A 23,054-nucleotide genomic window follows, 5' to 3' on the forward strand; every position below is an offset into this window, starting at 1 on the left:
TCCAAAATTGGAAAGCAGACATTGGAAAGCAAAGCCAGTGCACTTGGAAGATGATGAACTACCTGGTGGACTTAGGATTTGGGGTTAGAAAAAGCCTTTCAATGGAGCATGCCCAGCACATTTTTAGGCATTTGGTCCATACATGCAGCCTGGCAGCCAAAACAGCGGCCGGCTGGTCCTCTTCTTCTAGCTCCGTCTGCTTCTGTAGCAGTGAAAGAATAAGCCCATCCTTAAACTAGACCAAATCCAGATGTGGGAACTACACTTGTCTCACTCTTGGCAAACCTTGTGTTCTCTGTTTCTGAAGTCAGCACCTAACCAGAATAAGTGCACAGCAGAGACATGCTCACTGAATTGAAAAAGATCATCAAAGAGGAAGCAGCAGGAAGTGCTAAGTGTGACAGCTCAGGACTTAGCCTGATAAGAAAAAGTGTCATCTGGTAAGTTGGGTGATATTGTCTCTCTTTTTTCTCAGTTCTTTTTTCCCCCTGAAAATTAGCATTTTCTGTATTCATTTAATCATTTTACAAGAAACCAAGTAATATAAAGTATGTTTTAATATCCTCAACTAATAAAATGATTTTAGCTCTTTTAAAGGGTCCTAAAAATATAGGTATTACATAAATTTCAATTTTTCTTAAAATTCCCCCTGACATGGTTCCTAGACTTCCAAACACTTTTCATTTCATCCTTCTGCAGCTCTGTGGGGAGCTGAGCAGAAAGATTTAATAGTTCCTCTCAAACTAACCAGCCTCACCGCACCCTCTGCTCACCTGTGCTCAACCTCCCTGTCTGAGACCCTGACCACTAACAACCCTACGAGCTGCCGGAGGGCACAGAATGAGTCTTGTAAACTACCATAGCCTTAGCACCTAGAGGCGCCTGGCACTGAACAGGTGCTCAATAAATGTTAGCTGAAGAAAGGACTGAATGAACACTCCAAAGGCTGGGGCCAGAGGGGCCAGGTAGAGTCGTGGGGGCAGGACACAGACCACCTTTAAGGGATCTGGGTCCTCAGCAAAGGACAGACCCAATTTGGCCCTTTAACCGGGGTCTGTGGGACCACATCCTATAAAGCACAATCCCAGGAAGAACAGAATTTCAAAGCAGAACCCAGCCCCCCTCCTTCACCCTGCACCTCGATGCAAAAACCAACTCCCCTATGCCCAGTGGATGTTGATTCTGGGCCAAGACTGGGGCTGGGGCTAGACCACAGGATACCTGAGGATCTGTCTCTATTCCAGAATTAGGTGGTCCCTCAAGGATCTTGATTGAGGGGAGCAAGGACTTGGGCAGAGGGGTGGGTGGGCCAGAGAGTGAGGCTGGAGTCCCCCTCCCCCTGGGCAAGGGCCAACCAGAGGTCACTGGGTTGGGAGGTGGCCACGCCCCTCCTGGCCAGGGGCCCTGCCCCTCACCAGCCTCTACTTCTGCATGTCACACTGCAGCAGCAGCACAATAGATGGGTCACTCTTGGCCGCCTCCTTGAACTCCTCCAGTGTAATCTGGTCGTCCTTATCCCGGTCCATCTTCTTGAAGATCTTGTCCACGCGCTGCTGGGGCGTGAGCCCATCCTGGTTCATACGCATCATGATCACAGTGCCCACCATCTTGTAGATAGCCTGGTGGGGCGAGGAGGGAGCTGTTAACACTCACGAAGAGAAGGGAGGACTGGGGGTGAGCGAAAGGGCCTGGGGGTGGGCATGGAGAACACTGGGAGATGTGAGGATACTGGAAGGTGACAAATGGTCATTAAGACTGGTGATTTAATGAGCATCTCACACCAAACATGTCTACTACCCAACTCTTCACCTCCAACCTGCTCGGGCCCCAGCATGCCCTGTCTCAGTGAACAGCAAATTCATTCTTCTAGATGTTCAGACCAAAAGCCTTGATGCCATTCTCGACTCTCCTTTTCTCACACCCATATCCAATCTTTCAGCAAATCTTGTCAGCCTTAATTTTGTAATAGGTCCAATAACCAGCCACTGCCTGCTACCTCCACTGCTCCATGGTTGTTGCCTCCATCCCCTCCTGACCGGACTGCTGTGGAAGTCTCCAAACTGGTCTCCCTACTTCTGCTGCCCTCCCACCCCCTATTCCACACAGAGAATGGAGAGAGCCCTTAAGGGCCTCCCATCTCACTCAGAAGAAAGTCAAGTCTCTACCCCAGACTATGGTGCTAAGAGATGGACTCCTGGCTACCTATCTGACCCCCTTCCTACCACTCTCCCCTTGCTGACTTCTCTCCCACCACCCCTGGCCTCCTGGCCACTCCTTGAACACTGAAAACACAGTCTAACCTCAGGGTCTTTGCATTTATTGTTCCCCATGCACAGATCACTCTTCCCCCAGACACCTACGTGGTTCGCTCCCTCACCTTATCCAGGTCGCTGCTCACCTTTCACCTTACACAAAATTGCTTTTCCTCCATCGCTCTCTCCCCTCACTTTGCTTTACTTACCTTCTTCATAACACTTACTGCCTGACACAGCACAAGTTTTTTTGTTGTTAAATTTTCTCACTAGAAGGAATGTCCCATGAAACCAAGAACTTTGGACAGTGCCTGGCACGTGGCAGGCACTGAGTATACATTTGTTGAAATAATAATGAGTTAAGAACTTAGACTCTGGAGTCAGACTCCTTAGACTGGAATCATGAACCGCCATCTGATTCATCTCCTCCTCTGTAAAATGGGATTTCTAAATGAAAACACAGTCTAACCTCAGGGTCTTTGCATTTATTGTTCCCCATGCACAGATCACTCTTCCCCCAGACACCTACGTGGTTCGCTCCCTCACCTTATCCAGGTCGCTGCTCACCTTTCACCTTACACAAAATTGCTTTTCCTCCATCGCTCTCTCCCCTCACTTTGCTTTACTTACCTTCTTCATAACACTTACTGCCTGACACAGCACAAGTTTTTTTGTTGTTAAATTTTCTCACTAGAAGGAATGTCCCATGAAACCAAGAACTTTGGACAGTGCCTGGCACGTGGCAGGCACTGAGTATACATTTGTTGAAATAATAATGAGTTAAGAACTTAGACTCTGGAGTCAGACTCCTTAGACTGGAATCATGAACCGCCATCTGATTCATCTCCTCCTCTGTAAAATGGGATTTCTAGCACAAGACCTGTCCCACACTGAGCGCCCAACCAATGCTACCCACTGGATCCTGGGAGGAGGGAGGAGGGGAGTGGTGGGGTGTCCCGAGGTGGCTCCCGAGGCCTGAGTGGAGGGTGGCTGGAGAGGGTGGTGCCAGAGAAGGGCCCCGCAGCGAAGACAGGTAGCGCGTCACCCCAGCACACCCCGGTCTCTGGGATCCGCCCCAGCGCACCTCAATGATCTCCAGCATCTCGAGGCGCGTGATGCGCCCGTCGCCGTCCAGGTCGTACATCTCAAAGGCCCAGTTGAGTTTCTGCTCGAAGGTGCCGCGGGAGGTGACCGAAAGGGCGCAGATGAACTCCCGGAAGTCAATGGTGCCATCGCCGTTCTTGTCGAAGGTGCGGAAAGCGTGCTGCGCAAACTTGGAGGCGTCGCCGTAGGGGAAGAACTAAGGCGGGGACACTGGAGTTGCGGCACAGCAACAGCCTCGCAGAGTGCCTGGCCCCGCCCCCGCCCATCCGGCCCGCCCCCCAGGGTGCCTGGCTCCGCCTACCTTGATGTAGAGCTGCTGGAACTCCTCCAGGTTGAGGATGCCGCTGGGGCAGTCCCTCAGGAAGCCCTTGTACCACTGCTTCAGCTCCTGCTCACTGAATTCGGTGTTTTGAACCAGGTCGTCCAGCACCTCTGGGGCCAGCTTGCTGTTGGTCTTCCCCATGGCAGGGCCTGAGGGGACAGGGAGCTCCCTCAGTTTGGCCCAGGGCAAGGCCCTCACCAGCAGCCTTCCCCCAGGTCTCTGTAGGACAAGGCTCCCTTTCTCCACCACAGCGCCCTCCCGTAACAAACTCCACATCCCCACAACCAGGACCCCTCCTTCCATAGCAGGGTGGGTCCGCCTCCTCTCACCACCACCCTGGACAACCCCCAACTCCTACAGCTGGGCTGTGTCCTTTCACCACACCTCTTCCCACAGGAGCTCTTACCTCCCCCCCAACCCCTTCCCCTACACACAACTGGGCTGGGGGCTTCCCCTCATTACAGGGCCTCCTCTGTCTACAGCAGGCCCCGCCCCTCTCCTCACAGCAGGGTTCCTCCCCTGGAAACCAGGATCTCTAGCCTTCCAGGTCTCAGCACTCTTCCTTCTCACTGACCAGTCTGCATGCTACAATCTTCATCCTCTCCTCTCCTCTTTACACCTTCCATAGCTCCCTACACCCATAGAAGAGAGTCTTAATCCTCCCCTTGCTATTCAGAGCTTTCCGCACTCAGCCCCTACCCACCTCTGCAGGCTCCTCTCCTGCCAGGCAGGTTCCTCACATGTTCCCCCTGCATGTCTCCCAAGTTCTTCCTCAAGGCCTTCCAGGCCACTCCAGCAAGAAACTTCTCTCCCTCCTTCCTCTGTACAAATAGAAGTCCTAGCTGGTAGCACTGATGACGCTGATTGCATTCTCCTTTTCATTCGTTCATTCATTCCCTGAGCATTTTTTTTTTTGCGGTACGCGGGCCTCTCACTGTTGTGGCCTCTCCCGTTGCGGAGCACAGGCTCCGGACGCGCAGGCTCAGCGGCCATGGCTCACGGGCCCAGCCGCTCGGCGGCATGTGGGATCTTCCCCGACCGGGGTAAGAACCCATGTCCCCTGCATCGGCAGGCGGACTCTCAACCACTGCGCCACCAGGGAAGCCCAATTCCCTGAGCATTTATTGAGGTTGACTGTGTGCTAGGCCCTGTGCCAGTGATGGGGATAAAGTCGACATGAGCCAGCCTTCACTAACTCATAATTGGGTCAAAGAGGTAGACGGCTGACTGTAAAGGGCCTTCAATCCATGCCAAGGAGTTTGGCCTTTACCCGTGGGGGACAGAAACTCCTGGGGTTTTAAAGCAAGTGTTAAGAGGACCACATTCGTTCCACAAACACTTATAGATTGCTTACGATATGGTGCCGGGGACCCAGAGAGAAGGAATGTGTTTTAGGATTTTTCCTTTGGCTACAGTGGGCAAGATGACCTGGGTGCAGGAAGGAGGGAGAGCAGAGAGGTCCTGCTGCAGAGTTCAGGTGAGAGACAATAACACTAGGGTAGGGGTGGTGGAGGGATGTGGATGGACTGAGAGATGTTAGGAGGGGCCTTAGCAGGACTTGGGGACTGAATGGATGTGGGGGTGAGAGGGACAGAGGAATTGCGGCCAATGCTCAGATTTGGGGCTGAATAGATAGAGGTGGTGTTGCTGAGAAACAGGTTTGGGAAGAATGAAGAGTCAGTCCCCAGTGGGAACATAAGCCCCTCAAGTAGCCTGTGCCCAAGGAATTTTTTGCAGAGGGAGGTACAGGCCCTCCCCATGAAGCCTGGCTAGAGTGAGGCCCCCACCAGACCCGGAAGGCTGAGTGGACATTCAGGAATGTCCCACTAGAGCCCCAGTTTCCCAGGACATGGCCTGGGAGGTGAATTTGACCTGCCTGGAGTCTCTTTGGAGGGGTGCCAGACTCCGACTGCAGGGTAGCTTGTCATGAAGACACTCTGGAAAAGGAAGCCCTCAGGCTGGCAGAAGGAATTCTACTTCCACAGCCCAGTGCCTGCCAGTGTGGCTTCTAATCCTTACTGCTGGGAGCGCCCTAGGTAACTAGATCTGCGATGGGTCAGGTCCATGCCCCTTCCCTTGCTATGTGACCTCAGTGAGTTCCAGGATAGCTCTGGGCCTCAGATTCCTCTACTGGGCCATGAGGCAGATCAAGGAGCAGTAGGGGTGGCAACATCCTCTCCCACTTAACAACCCCAGAGAATGAGGACTCCTATATGCTCCCAGAAGAAGGCAGGGAGGGGGGAGGTGTGCCATCTTCAGGAACCTAGAACTGTGGGGTCCAAAACGGCTGCCCTGGGGCCAGAGTCAAGGGTACATGTGGAACACGCATGGGCAGAAGGAGGCAGGCTCCATCCTCAGCTGCCCCCTCCTCCAGCCCAAAGCACACTAAGGGCTCAAGAACCCATGGGTGGAAGTATCTGACGGGGAAGGCAGAGCCTCTCCCTCCGCTCCTGTGGGATGTGCCTGAGTGTTTGCGTAAAGGGCTTGGAGTGGGTGGGAGCACATCAGCGTATGAGACTGCAAATCTGCCAGAGTGCACACATGTGTGTGTGTGTGTGTGTGTGTGTGTGTGTGAGATGGCATCTTGTGTGACTCTCACTTCCTTCCCCTTTTCTCCTCCTTCCCTGCGCTGCCTTCCTACCATTTTCTGTCTCCTGGGGCCATACCTGTTCTCAGTGCCCATTTGATCCCAGGCCCACCAAGGACATGACTCCTCCTTCATCTCTCTTCATTCCTTCTAGTGCTCTTAGGTCAGCAGGCCAAAGCTGGTGATGCCCTTTAAGATCATCCCCTCATTTTAGTGAAAACTGGAACCCAGAGAGAGGAGAAAACTGGCTGAGTTACACCCAGGCTGAATCCATGCCACCTGCCTGGACCACCCTCTCCAAATCATGGCTACTCTTGTCTAGTACAGACTCCTACCTGCCTTCCAGGAAAACCATAGCTCTGATCTCCCCCTTGACCTCAGTGGGACCATCTTGGTGGCTCCAGGCCACAGTATCTGATACCCAAGAAATATCGACCCTTTGGGGTGGCGCACCAGCGCCTCTGACTCAGCACATCTACAACCAGACTCACCCTCAACCCGTGATGGTCCTTCTCTCTCCATTGCCCTTCCTTCCTTCCGTCCCTCATCCCAGTGGGGAAATGTGATCATAGTTACCCTTAGTTTCCCCTCTCCCTTTTCCCTAGGTTCAACTTGCTACCAAGTCCTATTGTTCCTTCTTTAGAAGTGTTCCTGGAACCTTCACCATGTCCTCTCTCCCCACATAGTCAGGGCCAGGGGCACAGCCAAGGGGGCTGAAACCCAGCTGGGGCACTGCTTGCCAAGCCATCCTGTGGGCTCAACTACCTCGGAGGGGGTGCTTTTCCTTCTAATTCCTCTGCTCCACGAGAATGTCTTTTCTAGTTTTGCCCAGAAGTACAATATAGGCTAGGGGTGGCCATGCCCATGGGCTCCTGAAACTCCAGAATCCGCTAGAATCTGGTGTCAAGGTGTCCACCTGTCTTGCCTCACCTCCCACTGCTCCCCTCACAATTGCATACTTTCAAGTTAGTCTTCTCACAGCCAGAACCTACTTCAACTATTGCTTAGCTGTTTCCATCTTCCTTAATATCCTCTCTTCTCTTCGGGGCAGATGCAGCTATAATCAGCCTTCAGGCCCGACTGAAGCCCACTTCCTTATGATCAGCCTCTCCCAGCCTGGAGAGTTGACAGTCAGCAGCATGGACTTGGCATTCTGGACATGAGGAGAACCTGTGAACCCATGGAGTTGAGCCCCACAGGTGCGTAGACTTCAGAGCTCTCTGACCCTCACCTGCTGCTCTAGAATTCCACAATGGAGCCTGACTTGGGAGAGACTTTTGCGTTACACTCTTGTCTGAGCCAGAAAAAGTTCTCCAGGACTTTTGCTCCATGGCAAAGAGCTTATTCCCTCCCGATATAACCCAGTCTGTTTTGGAGCAGCTTGGACAGTGAGGAAAGTACTTCTCCCCTTGTTCCTACTTGCCCTCTTGTAGCTGCCCCACACAGGTTGCCACTCTGCCCTCTGTGGCAACACAGAACTGCTCTGCAGAGACCTAAAGGCCACATCTGGAACACAGAGATGTTCAGTGAATGTCCCTTTGTGGATTATATGCAAGGGGCAGAACCCCCTTCTTTCTCCTTGGAATGGCGTCAGGCTGTTTTGTTTATCTGTGTTCTCCTGCCATTGCTCCCACTTAGAGACAATGGAACCCAGACCCTAGGAAAGGAAGAGTTCACCCAAAGTCAGGTAGAGCCTATCAGCAGAAAGGCGAAGGCCAGAACCCACTGGGGGCATGTTCTGTTGGAGCTGTGGCCTGGCTGCATGTGGGCAGGCTCCTCTTGAGAGCTGCCCTCCAGCTGTGAAGGAGCTGGCACTGCCCCATACACAAAGCCACTGCCCTTCTGGGCTCAGAGGCTTCTTTCAGAGGGCAGGACTCAGGGCTGTGGGCTCCAAATGCGGAGATGGCAGGGAGGGTGGGAGGGGCTGAGGGAGGCAATAATCCCACACCCTCACCCAGCTTCAGAGGAGCTGGTGCTGAGACTGTTGCCATGGTGACAACAGCTCCCTGGTCAGGAGATTTTACTCTTTCCTCTCCTCCCTTTGCTCTTCTCCAAGCAGTGGCCATGGCAGCAAAAGCCAGGTCTTCTCCCTCTCCTTATTAGTGAGACACAGGGAATGATAAACAAAAGGTGGGCCCTGTTGAGCACCTCCACCTTGGAGCTGCCCATGCCATGCGGGCTGACGGTCTAGGAGAGACTCCGAACTGCTGAGGAGGAGCCTGGGCCTGGAGAGTATGTGGGAAGGGGTTGGCCCATACCCAGGCCTGGGTAAGAAGCAATGTCCTTTTGGTGAAGACTAAAGCCTCCTCTCTGAAATGTCCTAATGGTTCAGGGTAAGAGAGAAAGGGTCCTGTTCTCTCATAATCAACCACAGAACCAGAGTGTGTCAGTGTTGGAAGGCTGTCCAATATCATCTCATCAAGTCCACTCTCTGTCCTGCCCACCCTGCCCCTGTTCCCCATCTCACGAAGGATCAGAGAGGGAAGTGACTTGGCCAAAGTCAAACAGAAACTGAGGCAAAGGCAAGATTTGAACCCAGCTCTTCTGCCCTCCAGGTTCAGGCTGCCTTAGGGAAGGAGCAATACAGTCCACACGGAGCTTTGGCACGATCCCTACTGAGACACAGGAAGATAGGAGAGAGGGAGTGGCTGGGAGCAAGAAGGCCAGAGAGGGTACGAATTAGAAAGATATTTGAGAGGTGGAATGAGAAAACTTGGTGCTTTGGCCGTGAGAAGTCAGGGGAACGGAGGAGGCTGGGACCTTGGCAGTGGTGACTGACAGGTATGGATGGTCTGCTGGGGAATGGTGTCCCTGATTTATCTTGAAGCCAGGTGAAAGAGGCCAAACATGGGGCCTCTGCCTTGCACTGAGACCATGGGCAGGGGGGCCTGTTGAGAGAGGGTCACAAGGAGGAGAACTGGGTGGTGAGCCTCTTCCCACCCCCAGGTATGCTGTGAGCTCTGTCACCTTGAGGGGTGGAGGTGGGGACAGTCTGAGGGGACAGTGTGAAGTGGGAGTGGGCTCTCTTTGGAGGTGGAGGCTGTCTTTTGGGGCAGGGACATTGCGATGTGAACTGCAGTGAGCTGCCGGTGGGGCCGGGTAGGGTGTGGGTAGGGGCTATCTGTGGAGGTGGGAGGTTGCCATGGGGGTGAGCGGACTACCCACCTGCAAAGGAGGGAGGGTGATGGGTTCCTCTCTAGCACCAGGGCAACACCACACCCACGTGTGTGTGCGTGTGACTGTGTATTGGGGGCCAGAGCAGTGGTTGCTCACGGAGTAAGGAGGCAGCTCTGCCTCCTTCCCTGGGACCTGTGGGGCGTGGACTGGAGTGGGGGGTCCCCTGGCCAGGGGCGAGCCCTCCACATGCTGCCGCCTATGCTGGAACCAGGGGTCAGGGAGATGAATCACAGGGGGCAGGAGACGAGGGAATGGGAATGAAGAGTGGAGGGGGAAGGGACAAGGGCCTCCACCCGGCCCTGCCCACGTTACCTGAGGCCGTTCGCCGGGTCGCTGGATGACTCTGAGCCTCGGCGGGCCGCGGAGACTGACACTGGCTCGCGGGCCGACGGCCAGGTTCCCCAAGGTCCGCGCCCGAGTCGCCTCCCAGCTCTTGTATCACTATGTGTCTCTCAGAGGCGACACGATTTGCATAAGCCCCGCCTCATCCCGGTCAGATTGGGCGTTGATTGGGTCGGCTGAGGCGGAGTGGCAGGCGGGGTTTCAGGTGGGGACCTGGTGCCCAGTGAGGCCCGGCTGCAGGAGAGCGCTCCGCCCGCCCGCCCTGAGCTTCCCAGAGTAGCGAGGAAAGAGCGGAGAGCTGTGCCCCCATCTGTACCCCGTCCTGAGGCTCAGACCCCGGGCCATCGTCTGAGGTTAAAAGTGTCCACGATTGAATTGGATTCGCAAAAACAACCGCATGGTTGCTATGGAAACGGAAGAGCCAAAGCTGAGTCTCTAAGCCTTTCCTTCTTGGGCCCCAGCGGGGGTGGGGATGGAAAAGAGGATGAGTCACAAGATGTGTCCCCCCCCCACCCCATATCCCACCCAAAATCGGAGGAGGGCAACGAGGAGCTGAGTTGGGGAGGGAAGAGATGAGGTGGTCAGCAGCCCACGCCTTCGCATCATCCCCTCCCCCAACACATCCACTCCCCTCAAGCCATGGCGGGTGGGCGAGGATGGCAAAGTACCCAGCCTCTACCTAGCCCCATGCTAGCCGTGGGCCCCCCACAAACTCTAATTCCGATCCGTCCCTTCCTTATTTCTCACGGAGTCCCAGAGGCCTCCCGGAATCTCCCCCGGAAGGATCTGCCTACCTCATGAACCCCTCCATTCCCCACCCTCCCGTCTTCCCGTCCCGTAGACGAAGCCTGTCCCCAGCCGCCAGTCTCCGGCCTCTGATGTTGACACAAGCCAGAGGCAGTTTACACTGAGTGGGTCTGGAAGGTTTCAGGGCCCTGGGAACACCTCCTCCCCGCACTTGGGGGTCTCCCCAAAGCCGGGCCCGGCAGCCCCAGCTGCAGTGGCAGCTGAGAGCTCCTGACCCAAGGCAATGAGAAGGAATCCTTTTACTCCAAACTGGGGGCGAAAGGGGAGCAGAGAGCCTCGGGTTGGGCCACGTGCGGGGGAGGAACTTCTAGCCATCTGACAAAAGTAGGGCGGGGCATCTGGGGATTGGTTGAATCTGAGCCCGGATGTTGAAGAGCTTGGGGGGTGGGTGGAGGCGGGGCTTCTGCCAATTGAGTGAGTGTTGAGGTGGGCTGCGCAATAGGGCTTGCGGACCAGCTTGCCAAGAGGGGAAGCTAGGTTTCTCTGGCTGATCCCAGAAACTTCAGGGCCAGGCTCGCTGGGGAGGAGCCACTGGAGTTCTCTCTTTTTCTTTAAAAATCGTCCCGTTCCCCGTGAAAACTGTTCTGCTGTCCATCCTCCCAGCTGCAGGCTATGTCTTCTCTCTGGGGTCCTAGCAGGATGAGAGCATACCTGGGGCACCAATTAGCAGGCACGTCTCTGGCCCCTTTGTTTGGTGATTTACGAGAGACAGGTGTTTGAAAGTCCTGACTCTGTCACGTTCTGAGCACCTGGCCCTGGGGACCCAGAGACAGGCAAAAGCTCATCCCTGCTCACAGATACCATAATCTAAGGCATGAGGAAGTGGGGAGAGGCAGCATGAGATGCTGGAAGTGGTCTCTGGAACTCTAAAATAAAATCCCATCTTTGCCAATGACCCCACATGTGGCCATGGGCAAGACCCTTCTCTCTCTGTGCCTCCCAGTCTGTAAAATGTGGGAGCTGGTACAGGAGGCCCAGGAGAGCAGGGGAAGAGTTTCAACTAGGAGGGTGAAGAAAGATTGTCACCCTGGACAGAATTATGTGGACATGAATCTGACTGCTCCACTACACCTGTGAGCTTCTTAACAATAGGTAACATACAGGTAGCTTACTTTGTGCCAAATGCTCTTCTAACACTGTATATGTATTGTCTAATTTATTTCTCATAAGAACTCTTCGAGGCAGGTACTTTTATCACTCCCATTTAACAGATGAGGACAGTGAGGCACAGAACAGTTAAGTGACTAGCCCAAGTTCACATAGCTAGTAAAGCTGCAGAGCTTGGATTTGAACCCAAGCAGTCTGGCTCCAGAGCCCAGACTTGTTGCCAGTACACAATACCGCCTCTCTTTAAGATCATTCAAGTCCTCAACGGGAGGGGCCTTGGATTGGAATACTCTTTTCTGATCCCCCAAGGCATTAAAAAGACAAAGCCCAGCAGGATATATTGGTCCCGCTCTGGCTCTTTAGTTCAGGCAGGACCACCCACACAGCTTTGCCCTTGACTCATCCCCGGCCCTGTGACTGTTCCTGAACTGCCAGTCATAACCCATCTTCACCAGCTTATAATACTTGAGACCCTGATCTTGATCCTGCCTCTGCCCTTTAGGTTCGATGTTTAAAGCAATAGCAACTGGCATTGACTGAGTTGCTTCACTATGTACCAGACACCCTTGTTAGGGGAAACACTGACTGAAACCGCCTGCCCTGGCCAGGCAAAGACAGTAACAATTTGCATGGCTTATTTTACGACGGGAGATCCTGGTAAGGAACATGGAACTAATAAGCCACCACCAACCGGAAGAATATGGGAAAGGTCAAAAGGAGAGAGGAGAGATCAGTCCATATGTCCTGCCAACCTCCCAGACTCCTCGCTGGAATCCATCTTGGCTGAGCGGTTGTGCGTGCCACCAGAAAGGACCCTGAGTCAGAATGATTGGCCAGAGACAACCTGGAAACTAATCCCATCACCCTAAAACCTGAGACTGTGAGCCACGTGGCAGAGCAGTCCTCCTGGGTTCCCTTACCCTCCCGCTCTCACCCGGGGGGCCCCTTCTCTATAAAGTCTCTTGCTGTGTCAGCACGTGTGTCTCCTCGGACAGTTCATTTCCGAGTGTGAGGCAAGAGCCCACTCTTGGGCCTGGGAAGGGGTCCCCCTTCCCCCAACAACTCTGCCCAGTCCTTTATCTGCATCATCCCAGAAATGACCTCTGCCAGGGGTCATTTCTGTGGAGGCACAAGCGTTACCAATCAGAGCAGATGCTGGCCTTAGTGCTAGATCAAGGACTCTGTTCTGCCAAGAGTGAACACTTTAGTTACTGGATCAAGGGGAGCAGGCAGGAGAGAAGCTAGGGAGGTAGGGACCCAAGGCTATGGCTATTTACCAATCAATTTGCAGATATTTTGATGTTTTAACAACCAGCTGTACCAGTATGTAGGGACTGAATTTCAGTGCTGGTATCATTACTTTATTTCATGGCAGTGGATGGCAGCTCAGAGATGTTAGACAACTTGCCCATTGTAACACAGCCCACTAGTGACAGAACTGGGATTCCAACCTAGGTCTGACTCCAGAGCACACAGTCTTAACCACAAACTGTCCTGTGTTCCTGGGAAAGGAGAGTGTCCAGAACAAGAGTTGTTGTTTCCACTGTTCTGCGGCTAAAGGCTAAGCCAGAGGAATGAGGTTTAAGTTCTGAAACTTTGTTGTGGCCTCTCTGTTCTCAGGCTTGGCAATACCTACTATGTATGTTGAGGGAGTGGGCTCTGCAGAATAAGGAGGGTGGGGCAGGATGCAAGGAAGAAGGAACGGTGTGTCTGTGTGGGAGACCCCAAAAATGAGGCACAGATGACACTGAGCCCATCAGGGTTTCAGTGAGGGCAAAAGTTTGCAGGCTGTGGCCACTTCAATTTGCTTCACAAAAATGCTAGCATTCCTCCCGTTGTTGGTCCCAAACTGTACCTTTATGATGGATAATGCCTTCCTGGCTCCCTGGGTTTCCTCAGCCTTGGCAAGTGCAGCCTGGTGATAGCTGGAATTCACCTTGGTTCTAGATATTTCATAGTCTTCTTAGTGGCTGGGAGAGAGTAAGATCACCAGCTTTGGGCTCTCTCCCTTTCTCTATTGGCTAAGCAGGATTTTTTTTTTTTTAATTTCCAAAATAGAAATCTTTTTTTTTTTTCTGTTAATGCATAGTAGCTAAAAGAATAATAGAGAGGGTAGAAGTTCCCCATACTCTCTCCCTTGAACATTACCTGCAGGGGACCTTGTGTTTTGGCTGGCCCTGCCCTCACTCACTTTCTGCTGGAGAAGCCCTATAGTGTAGTGGGTTAAATGTATAGACCCTGGGGCCAGGCTGCCTGGGTTTGCATCCCAGCTCTATCACTTTCCAGCTGTATGACCACAGGCAGTTTACTTTATCTCTCTATGTCTCAATTTCCTCATCTGTAAAATAGGGATAGTAATAAGAGTACCTATTTCAAAGTGCTACTCTAAGAATTAAAATGAGTTAATATATGCAAAGCACTTAGAACCGATTTTGCTTTGGGGAATTAGCCCCCATTGTATACAGTCTTGGTGGGACTATCAACCCAGCGTCCCGCCTTCCCATGGGCAAGTGTTGGGCATGAGACTCAGGTAAGGCTAAATAGTCTCTCTCTCTCTCTCTCCCAAGCTAATCTGAATCTTGAGTAAGGTGACTCAAAGGTGATAGATAATTAGCTCTGGTTTATTCCAGAGCAAGTGCCCCGATGACACTCTACGTTCATTCCTGCTATCTGAATCCCCAGGGATCACTTTGGTACACATCTCTTCCAAGACCTACTTCTGCTTTTCCTTTGTCTCTGTGAGCCATTTCACATCCCTCCCCCCAAATTTATTTTCTTTCTTTTTTTAAACTTAAGCTATCTAGAGGTGACTTCTGTTTGCTTGCAGAAAGTTCATATGAGTCTGTCATATTTCTCTATCGGTAATGACTCTTGGTTGCAAATGACAGAAAATCCTGCCCACAATGGGCTAAGCAAAAAAAGGATGTAGTGGCTCCAGTAAGGGAAAACCCCAGGAGTAGAGTGGACTTCAGGCGTGGCTTGATTCAGGGGCTTAGACAATGTGATTAATATCTGACCTCTTTCTAGGGCTTGGCTTTACTCACTTGTGTCAATGTCAATTTTGTTCTTGGGTTCCATATAAAGGCAAGATATCTGCCATCATCTCTAGCCAACATCCTTTCAGATGGAGTCCCACAGAAAAGAAGAGAGTTTCTCTTCCCCAGGGCATCTAGTCAACATCCTGGGCTGGTTCTCATTGGCCTGATTTGGGACAGGCTAAGTTCAGAATCAATTGCTGAAAACGGGGGGATGCAGTGCTTTCATTGGCTAGGGCTGAGTCACTTGTCTACCCCTAGAACTGGGAGGTAAGGTCAACTCTTCCCAAAGGATGTGTATCCAGAGTAGGGAAGGAAGGTGTTCCTACCAAGGACAACAGAAGTTCCTAAATTATAAAAACACGTACAAGTTATACTATCAGAGTACTGACAGGAAACAGATGGTACTCAAAGAGATAACTAAGACAGGTCAATGGGGGAACTATTTACACAGATATGGGCAGGGTTGAGATATCAGCAAGGTATTGTCAAGCATCCTGGGGCTAGCGCCAGTGGAGAGTCATGACTATTTCTAGGCCTCACACGACGAGAAAGGGAACAGAGCTGTTACTTTAGGAGAGTGTTCCAGTGGGATCCATAGCCTTTGGTAAAGGAACAGAGTCACTGCCAACACCTGGCCTGGTACAGAGAGACTGAGGGTGGGTGGAATAAATACACTGACCCCCTTCTCTTCCCATGTGCCATTCTCATACTCATGTCTTCCATTGACCAAACACAACAAGAAGCCAGAGGGCAAAGTAGCCCAGTTATGCAAGTTCACAAGTCAGTCTCCCGGGGCAGCACAGAGAGGGTAGAAAGTGGAGGCAAGCAGAGAACAAACCTAATGAGGGAAATAAATAGATGATATAGATATGGATACACACACATATATATGTATACTAAGTAGCTCTCTATATAGACTTTCAAGTGCATTGACTTTCAAGTTAGGCAGCCCTTGGACAAGTTACTTAACTTCTCTGCAATTCTTTTTCCTCGTGTGGCTCGGGCATAAGAAGAAGAATGACTTGTTATGTGAGGCATTCAAGGAGGATAAATTGCTTGGCAGACTGCCTGGCACAAGTAAGCACTATTTTCACATAAATATGTCAACCACAGTTAAGGTGCTATATTTGTTGGGGCAGAGGCTAAGCTGCTCTAACAAATAGATCCAACCATACCATAACTCAGACGCAATAGAAATGTTTTCTTGTTTATGTACAGTCGAGGGTCAGTGTCAGGTTGGTGAGTGGCTCTCCTTATAGGAATTTGGGACTGAGGCTCCTTCTACATTGTGATTCTACCATTTCCTAAGGTCTCCAGCCAGTGAAAAGGCAAAGAGAATGTAGGAAGCTGGAAATGGCTCATATCGCTTCCTTTCATGTACGAGGGAAAACAAAAGTGATTCTAGTATTTCCAAGAGTGTATTTAATACAAGAGATTGGACACAAAAATGTTAGAAGGGCTCTAGGAACAAAACACAGACAGTGAGGTTACCCAGAGATGTCTAATTAGGGGACGCCATTACCACCAGTGGGCTAGAGGGATGAAAAGGAAGACGATGCTCTTCGGAGCCCATGTGCATTGCGTTGCGAAGGCAGCTGGTGCACCTGCTGCTGTCACTACTAGAACCACCACCACTGCTGCCCTGCAGGAAGCCAGGAGCTCACACCCTTGCTGAAGTCACTTGCTGCTGCTGTTGACACTGCCAGACTTAGAGTTCAAGGGCACCATGCTGCTAAGGCTGCTGGAGTGCCAGCCACCTACCACGTCTGGAAGAGTGCTGCTTGAGCAGGAACCCAGGAGCCTGCAGCCACTCATTGTTTTTGCTGCTCTTACAACTGCTGGAGAAAGAAAAAAAAAGGCTTCTCCCTTCTGTCTTCCAAACTCCCACCAGTGCCTCTGATTGGCAAAACCTAAGGGGAAGCCAGCTGAAAAAGGAGTCTAAGAAATGTAGATTACAGGCTTCCAGCTCCAGGCTATACAGAGGAGGGCAGAGTAGGAAGAGAACAGAGTTAGAGCAAGCAGATAAGTGGCTGGTATTATAAATTCAGAGTACTGAGGACTGCAGTTTCAGCCACCTTCTTCCAGTGTTTACTGAGAGATGCTCAACTTCAAAACTAGCCCAAGAATCTCTCTACCCTCCCAATAGATTTCTACAAAGAGGACGGAAACCGGAGGAGATTATGATTGTAAAGGGAGACAGACTGTCCTCGCCCCTCATTCCTTGTGAGTGTATTCATCTGGTTCCCTTCCTGATAGCTCTTGGAGGGGGATCCCAGAAATTAGCTCATGAAGTTTTGGGGTATCCTCAATATAAAGGAAAAACCTGTTTTCTGCATCCTGTGTCTTTCTTTCCTGTGTGTCTCCTTTACTCTCACATCACTACCACACTCACACAGAACACTTCACTTTTGACCCTTCTGGTCCCCACACCAAAACAATTCTCTGGGACACAAGCTGGGTGCCTTAAAATTTAACTCAATTCTGATGCTATCTACCTGGAGATAGAGCCTGTAAGATCCCACGGTTAAGGGCTCAGTCTTACAAAGCCCTGCTCCAATCTGAACCTCCCATTCAGATGCCAATCACAAGTAGTAGGTCCCCACGTCACCCAAAATTTCTATCCCACTTGGCTACAAATCATGGGGTTCCATGACCCCCTCCTTGGGGTTGATTAATTTGCTAGAGCCACATGCAGAACTCAGGGAAATACTTACGTTCACCACTTCATTAAAGGATATGATAAAGGATACAGATGAACAGCCAGATGAAGAGATGCATGGGGCAAGGTATGTGGGAAGGGCGCAGAACTTCTGTGTCCTTTCCAGGAGCATCACTCTCCCAGCACCTCCAAGTGTTCACCAACCTGGAAGCTCTCCAAACCCTCCGTTTTGGGGTTTTTATGGAGGCTTCCTTACATAGGCATGATTGACTATGTAACTGGTGATCAGTTCAGCCTCCAGCTGATCTCGGGTGGCCTCGCCCTGCAGCGACTTGAAGCAGGGTTTCAGTTCCTGGCCAGAGATTGAGGTCGGGTCTCGTCAGTCAGAGCACCAGATCCTAGCCACTGACCAGTGGTCAGTGACAAGGCCCTGGCCCTTCAGCTTTGCAGAAAAGAATTCCCACAAAGGTGGAAAGTAGTGAAACAAGTAATTATTAGGAGGAAAAAGAGTACAGTTACGTGGATGGGCACACAGGTGGACTCAGAGAGAGAGAAAGTCGCGCCCTCGTGGTAGTTTAAATCACTTATATGGGGCATTTCTTCCAGGTTTCCTTTGGCCAATCATTTTGATTTGCCTGGTTCAGAGTCCGTATTTGGTATATCTCAGGATCCTCCTATGTGTGTGCGTGCATCTCTCAGCCAAGATGGATTCCACCGAAGAGGACTATGGGTAGTTGACATCATTTACTATGAGGTGGCACCCCCTCCCCTTTTGACCTCCAGGGAGCCTTTCTGCGCATGTGTCCTCAGGGAGGTCTCCTTGATTTTCCGGAATGAGAAATACGTGGTCTCTTATCTTTTATCTGGGCAGGGCCCAGCCTCCTCTCTCAACTGTCCTGCCATTCTCCTCTTGGAGTATCCATCCACAGGGAATGAATCTCCAGCTGCTTTCCTTGGGGGGCCCATCTACCTCCTGCCTCACAGCCCTTCTCCCCTCCCAGGAGGTCAAGGGATGGGAAAGAAAGTTCCAACCCTACAACCAAAGGGTTGGTTCCCCTGGCAACCAGCCCCGTCCTTAGGTGACCCGAGGGCATGCCAGAAGTCACCTCATTAACATGACAAAAGACACCATTCTCTACCCATTTAGGAAATTCCAAGCGTTTTAGAAACTGTGCTGTCAACGAAGACCAAATATATATTTCTTATTATAATTCACAATATCACACTCAGGAAGGGGAATTGACTCATTTGTCAGTTCTCTCTCAGCTGACCCATAATATCATCTGCCTCAGTGCTGCAACGGCAAGGGTAGGAGGATGTCGGAAAAGGTGTCGGGGAGAGATGATGTAGTGACAGTGCCAATTGGAGAGAGAAAAGAGCGTGCCCTGGAGTGGTCAGTTCCTGAGAGTTACGGAAGACAGATCTCACAGTCCAGCACTGATCCACTGAACTTTTCGCGACAATGGGAAAGTTCTACCTCCATGCTTATCGCTTATCCGATATGGTAGCTCTTAGCCACTCGTGACTAGCACTTGAAGTGTGGCTAGTGTGAATGAAGAAACAGAATTTAAAATTTTTATTTAACTTTAATCAATTTTAATTTAAATAATCACATATAGGTCGTGCTTATTAGATCGGACAGCACCAGCTGCCGAACTTGAAGTTGGAGATAAAGAGACTACATAAGATTGGGAGCTGCAGGCTTGCTGGGACCATTGCAGGGGAACCCCACGTGCTGCCAGCTGGGAGTCAGCAGACAAATGTGACTGTTTCAAGAGCCCATCCATATCTGAGAGAATGGTTTAGGATCAAATCTCTCACCAGCAGAGCCTGTAGGGAGCTCACTGCTGGCTCTTGAGTCTATGGACCATGAATTGGATTAGTGGTGGCGAGACTGAAATTCAACCAGAACACGCTGTCAGCTAAAAAATTATTCACAGTCTAAAAGTTGAGAGTTATCTTTTATTCTATAACGGAGCAGGACCCTATGGGGCCTTCCTGGGACAGGCCTTCCCCCATATCCTCTGCTTTAGCTCCTCTCTGAAGTAGCTAGATAACAGTATTTGATGCACATTTCCTGAGTTGTTTTACAGATGTGAAAAACCCCCACCAAATGGAAGATGTTAACTACTTGATGACCATGAGCACATGGGCCCAGGCCTCCTGGAGCCTAAGGACTGATGATGTTAACCCCGGTGACACCACCCTGTTATCTCACCATCAGCCAATCAGAGAACTGTGCATGAGCTGATCACTTACCCTTTGACCCACCTCCCTCACCTGGCTTTTTTTTTTTGGCTGCGTTGGGTCTTTGTTGCTGCGCACCGGCTTTTCTCTAGCTGCGGCGAGCGGGGGTTACTCTTTGTTGCGGTGCGCGGACTTCTCATTGCGGTGGCTTCTCTTGTGGTGGAGCACGGGCTCTAGGCATGCGGGCTTCAGTAGTTGTGGCTCTTGGGCTCTAGAGTGCAGGCTTGGTAGTTGTAGCACACGGGCTTAGTTGCTCCGCGGCATGTGGGATCTTCCCAGACCAGGGATCGAACCCATGTTCCCTGCATTGGCAGGCGGATTCTTAACCACTGAGCCACCAGGGAAGCCCCCCTCACTTACCCTTTGACCCACCTCCCTCACCTGGCTTTTTTTTTTTGGCTGCGTTGGGTCTTTGTTGCTGCGCACCGGCTTTTCTCTAGCTGCGGCGAGCGGGGGTTACTCTTTGTTGCGGTGCGCGGACTTCTCATTGCGGTGGCTTCTCTTGTGGTGGAGCACGGGCTCTAGGCATGCGGGCTTCAGTAGTTGTGGCTCTTGGGCTCTAGAGTGCAGGCTTGGTAGTTGTAGCACACGGGCTTAGTTGCTCCGCGGCATGTGGGATCTTCCCAGACCAGGGATCGAACCCATGTTCCCTGCATTGGACATCCTCCCAGACGAATCCACGTCCCCTGCATCGGCAGGCGGACTCTCAACCACTGCGCCACCAGGGAAGCCCCCTCACCTGCTTTTAAAAGTGCTTTGCCAAAACCCTTCCGGGAGCTCGGGGCTTTTTAGGGAATGAGACACCTGTCTCCTTGCATGGCCCTGCAATGAACCTTTCTCTGCTCCAAACTCCGATGTTTCAGTTTGTTTGGCTTCACTGTGCAGCGGGCACATGAACTTGTGCTAACAATTCAGTGGGAATTTTTAGGACTTTAAACCCAGGAGGCAGCATCTCAAGTAGCCATGATGGAACTGCTCCGAGGAGGTGAGGGGGGAGCTAGGATATATTGGAGTTTTGCAACAAAGGGCAGGAGTAGGGAACATCAAAAGATTATTTTTGCCCACCACCGCCAAAGCCTCCTCTGGCTGCACGGGTCCCAGGCCTGAGCCCCACCCCTGCCAAGGCCTCCTCTGGCCGTGTGGGTCCCAGTGGACCTGAGCACTGCCACCCCCCCATAGCCTCCATGGGCCATGTGGGTCCAGGCGGGCCGAGCACCACCCGCCTCCAAAGCCTCCTCCAGCTGTGCCGGCCCCTGCAGACACACCCATGGAAGCCAGCGGCCCAGCCAGCCTGTGCAGGCACATGCGCTCCAGGTCAGCTTCAGGGGCATACACTGGTGAAAGGAACACACGCAGAGGTGGTGCTGACACAGCAGGTTCAGAGACCTACCTAGAGGTCTTGGAGGCCCTCCTGGGGAGGCAGGGGTTGGATGTAACTCACCATGGCGGCAAGGACACTAATAGCAAAGGCACCAGGGAATTTTAATTTTTAATTTATTTTAATACTTTTCCAATTTTTTTCTAATGTTTTTTTGCTGTTGTGTTTTGTTGTTTCAATTTTACTTTTCTAATTTTATTTTATTTTTTATGCTTTGTTATTGTTATGCTCTTTTTTGTTGTTGTCTGTTTTGTTCTTTTCAGTTTTTTTCTCCCCGCTGCATAGCTTGCGGGGTCTGGGTTCCCAGGCCAGGGGTTGGGCCTGAGCCCCTGTGGTGGGAGTGCTGAGTCCAAGCTGCTGGAATAACAGAGTACTTCAGGCCCCAGGGAATGTTAATAGGTGTGAGCTCTCCCAGAGGTCCTCATCTTGGCACCAAGACCTGGCTCCACCCAACTGCCTGCAAACTCCAGGGCTGGACACCTCAGACCAAACAACCAGCAAGACAAAAACACAGCCCCACCCATCAACAAAAAAGAGATGACAGAGAAATATGTTACAGACAAAGGAGAAAGGTAAAAACCTACAGGACCAAATAAATGGAGAGGAAATAGGCAATCTACCTGAAAAAGATTCAGAGTAATGATAGTAAAGATGATCCAAGATCTCGGAAATAGAATGGAGGCACGGATGGAGAAAATACAATAATGTTTAACAAGGACCTAGAAGAACTAAAGAACAAACAAACAGTGATGAACAACACAATAACTGAAATGAAAAATACACTAGAAGGACTCAATACCAGAATTACTGAGGCAGAAGAACAAATAAGTGAACTGGAAGATAGAATGGTAGAAATAACTGCTGAAGAGCAGAATAAAGAAAAAAGAATGAAAAGAAATGAGGACAGTCTCAGAGACCTCTGGGACAACATTAAACACATCAACATTCAAATTATAGGGGTCCCAGAAGAAGAAGAGAAAGATAAAGGGTCTGAGAAAATATTTGAAGAGATTATAGTCGAAAACTTCCCTAACACGGGAAAGGAAATAGCCACCCAAGTCCAGGAAACACAGAGAGTCCCATACAGGAAAAAGCCAAGGAGAAACATGGCAAGACACATATTAATCAAACTAACAAAAATTAAATTCAAAGGAAAAATATTAAAAGCAGCAAGGGAAAGCAACAAATAACATACAAGGGACTCCCCATAAGATTATCAGCTAATTTTTCAGCAGAAACTCAGCAGGTCAGAAGAGAGCAGCAGGATATATTTAAAGTGATGAAAGGGAAAAGCCTACAATGAAGATTACTCTACCCAGCAAGAATATCATTCAGATTTGATGGAGAAATCTAAAGCTTTACAGACAAGCAAATGTTAAGAGAATTCAGCACCACCAAACCACCTTTACAACAAATGCTAAAGGAACTTCTTTGGGTGGGAAACACAAGAGAAGAAAAAGACCTACAAAAACAAACCCAAAACCATTAAGAAAATGGTAATAGGGACATACATATCGATAATTACCTTAAATGTAAATGGATTAAATGCTCCAACCAAAAGACACAGACAAGTCGAATGGATACAAAAACAAGACCTGTATATATGCTGTCTACAAGTGATCCACTTCAGACCTAGGGACACATACAGACTGAAAGTGAGGGGGTGGAAAAAGATATTCCATGCAAATGGAAATCAAAAGAAAGCTGGAGTAGCAATACTCATCAGACAAAATAGACTTTAAATAAAGACTCTTACAACAGATAAGGAAGGACACTACATAATCATCAAGGGATCAATCCACGAAGAAGATATAACAATTATAAATATTTATGCACCCAACATAGGAGCACCTCAATACATAAGGCAAATGCTAACAGCCATAAAAGGGGAAATCGACAGTAACACAATAATAGTGGGGGACTTTAACACCCCACTTACACCAATGGACAGACCATCCAGACATAAAATTAATAAGGAAACACAAGCTTCAAATGACACATTAGACCGGATAGGCTTAACTGATATTTATAGGA

At 50.6% G+C, this 23,054-nt stretch overlaps 1 protein-coding gene across 1 annotated transcript; it reads right to left on the minus strand.

Annotated features, from left to right (window-relative positions):
* Positions 1–471: 471 nt before the first annotated feature.
* On the minus strand, positions 472–9,908 carry HPCAL4 (hippocalcin like 4). Its single transcript, XM_024738808.1, has 4 exons — positions 9,755–9,908; positions 3,658–3,827; positions 3,337–3,552; positions 472–1,619 (listed from the first exon to the last, which is right to left on the minus strand). The coding sequence occupies exons 2-4, from the start codon at positions 3,817–3,819 to the stop codon at positions 1,422–1,424; spliced, it is 576 nt and encodes a 191-aa protein (XP_024594576.1). The 5' UTR covers positions 3,820–3,827; positions 9,755–9,908; the 3' UTR covers positions 472–1,421.
* Between the last annotated feature and the right edge of the window lie 13,146 nt (positions 9,909–23,054).

This window comes from Neophocaena asiaeorientalis, unplaced genomic scaffold, assembly GCF_003031525.2.
Source record: "Neophocaena asiaeorientalis asiaeorientalis breed wild unplaced genomic scaffold, Neophocaena_asiaeorientalis_V1.1 scaffold106, whole genome shotgun sequence".
Taxonomy (NCBI): Eukaryota; Metazoa; Chordata; class Mammalia; order Artiodactyla; family Phocoenidae; genus Neophocaena; species Neophocaena asiaeorientalis.

Coding starts and splice junctions, on each gene's coding strand:
- HPCAL4 (XM_024738808.1), bottom strand. CDS start 3,819: ATGGGGAAGACCAACAGCAAGCTGGCCCCAGAGGTGCTGGACGACCTG. Junction 3,553..3,657: donor TCCAGCAGCTCTACATCAAG/GTAGGCGGAGCC, acceptor TCCCCGCCTTAG/TTCTTCCCCTACGGCGACGC. Junction 1,620..3,336: donor AGATGCTGGAGATCATTGAG/GTGCGCTGGGGC, acceptor TCGCCCCACCAG/GCTATCTACAAGATGGTGGG.